The 2,867-nt window shown below is 40.4% G+C and overlaps 1 protein-coding gene across 1 annotated transcript; it reads left to right on the forward strand.

Moving 5' to 3' along the window:
• Nucleotides 1-272: 272 nt before the first annotated feature.
• On the forward strand, nt 273-842 carry LOC121867005 (J domain-containing protein APJ1-like). The gene has a single exon (XM_042366758.1). It carries the CDS (start codon nt 273-275, stop codon nt 840-842), a length of 570 nt encoding a protein of 189 aa, XP_042222692.1.
• Nucleotides 843-2,867: the final 2,025 nt, after the last annotated feature.

The following is a 2,867-nucleotide window of genomic DNA, read 5'->3' on the forward strand; positions in this document are numbered from 1 at the left end:
TCACTACACACATCACACTATCCTCACTACACACATCACACTATCCTCACTACACACATCAAACTATCCTCACTACACACATCACACTATCCTCACATCTTGGACCCCATCACCAGGCGACGCTACAGTGTCTTTACTATCTGAATGTCCTTTACTATACTGTATTTGGAAATTCCAACCTGTGTATCTTGGGAAGGCTTTTTGCAAGTTGACCGTGAATTTCACGCTTACTTGATAACTCATTTGAATTGACACTTGATAAATAATCTAAAATGACTTCCCCGTGGAAAACACTGGGAGTTACTTTTAACGCTTCCGAAACAGAGATCCGACAGACGTACCTTAGTCTGGCTCGACGATGCCATCCAGACAAGAACCCCAACGACCCTAAAGCCACAAAAACTTTTCAAGAGTTACAAGATGCCTATGAAGTGCTGCGCAATGGTCACTTCTTGGACAGGGGCTCCAGTGACACAACCCCCGAGACCCAGGAGACGACACCCAAACGAATGCCCACTTTTGTATGCAGACCTCAAGTGACAGTAAATCTGTCAATAAACCGTTCAAGTATGTCATACTCCGGCCCCCCAGACTCCAACGCCAAGTTTTACAGCGTTTTCCAGAAGCTCTTCCGAGAGATCTCTTTCTGGGAGATGAAATGCAAACAAAACACCAGCAAGCTGCCACCACCAAGCTTTGGACGAAGCTCCACCCCATTAAAAGATGTCAAAACCTTTTATAAATACTGGGCCGAATTTTCCACCAAAATGTACGTGCGGCCAAAGGGCAAGCACAATTGGGTGCTCATCTCCACTAAACCTCCCTCAGAAACCAGCCTATAATCTGTTCAGCAACATCGGGAACAGTTCAACATCGAAGTTCGCTCTTTGGTGAACTTCCTACTAAAGCAAGATGAACGGCTGAACCAAAAATGAATACAATGAACCACAACACCCACACCCTACAGGACAGTAACTACCTTTGGCTGCAGCCCAGCCAAAACACACACACCCTACAGGACGGTAACCACCTTTAGCTGCAGCCCAGCCAAAACACACACACCCCTACAGGACGGTAACTACCTTTGGCTGCAGCCCAGCCAAAACACATACACCCTACAGGACGGTAACCACCTTTGGCTGCAGCCCAGCCAAAACACACACACCCTACAGGACGGTAACCACCTTTGGCTGCAGCCCAGCCAAAACACACACACCCTACAGGACGGTAACCACCTTCAGCTGCAGCCCAGCCAAAACACACACACACACACACACACACACACACACACACACACACACTTTGTTGGTTGGTTGAAACTTTTGATATTGAAACAATTTATTTAGCCAAAAGAACACAGATACGGAGTCGATAAAAATCATAACATTAACATGGCTGAGCCAGTTGAGAGCCAGACCTCTCTTGTAAGCACCTGATATATACTGTACATTTATCTCAAGGAAGTATTATGTAACATTTATTATCATCTGAAATAGTACAATAGCATGGTGGTAATAAGAACATCAGAATGTTACCACGGTTATCACTTCGATATTTATTAATTTTCTACATTTATATTATTACTAGCAGAAACGCCGCTCATTCGCTAGGCCACGGTAGGACGCCACCCTCCGGGAGGCTCCACATTGTCTCACTGTTCAGTCCCCAAAACAACTTCTTCCATCAATAGTTCATTAACGGTGTATGTAAGTTCCACTGCAACGGTACAGCAAAGTATATTTTTTTTAGCATTAAACTTATTATTTTATTGTCTAATCATCACTACATATAACACCATCCATCATCACTACATATAACACCATCCATCATCACTACATATAACACCATCCATCATCACTACATATAACACCATCCATCATCACTGCACATAACACCATCCATCATCACTACATATAACATCATCCATCATCACTACATATAACATCATCCATCATCACTACATATAACACCATCCATCATCACTATATAACACCATCCATCATCACTATACTGTATATAACACCACCCATCATCACTACATATAACACCATCCATCATCACTATGTATAACACCATACATTATCACTATATATAACATCATCCATCATCACTACATATAATACCATCCATCATCACTACATATAACACCATCCATCATCACTACATAAAACACCACCCATCATCACTACATATAACACCATCCATCATCACTATATATAAAACACCATCCATCATCACTACATATAACACCATCCATCATCACTATATAAAACACCACCAATCATCACTATATATAACATCATCCATCATCACTATATATAATACCACCCATCATCACTACATATAACACCATCCATCATCACTATATATAAAACACCATCCATCATCACTACATATAACACCATCCATCATCACTATATATAACACCACCAATCATCACTATATATAACATCATCCATCATCACTACATATAACACCATCCATCATCACTACATATAACACCACCTATCATCAATACATATAACACCATCCATCATCACTATAAATAAAACACCATCCATCATCACTATATATAACACCATCCATCATCACTATACTGTATATAACACCACCCATCATCACTACATATAACACCATCCATCATCACTATGTATACCACCATACATCATCACTATATATAACATCATCCATCATCACTACATATAATACCATCCATCATCACTACATATAATACCATTAATCATCACTACATATAACACCATCCATCATCACTAAATATAACACCACCCATCATCACTACATATAACACCATCCATCATCACTATATTTAACATCATCCATCATCACTACATATAATACCATCCATC

The sequence above is a fragment of the Homarus americanus genome, unplaced genomic scaffold, assembly GCF_018991925.1.
Source record: "Homarus americanus isolate GMGI-L3 unplaced genomic scaffold, GMGI_Hamer_2.0 scaffold44915, whole genome shotgun sequence".
NCBI lineage: Eukaryota > Metazoa > Arthropoda > Malacostraca > Decapoda > Nephropidae > Homarus > Homarus americanus.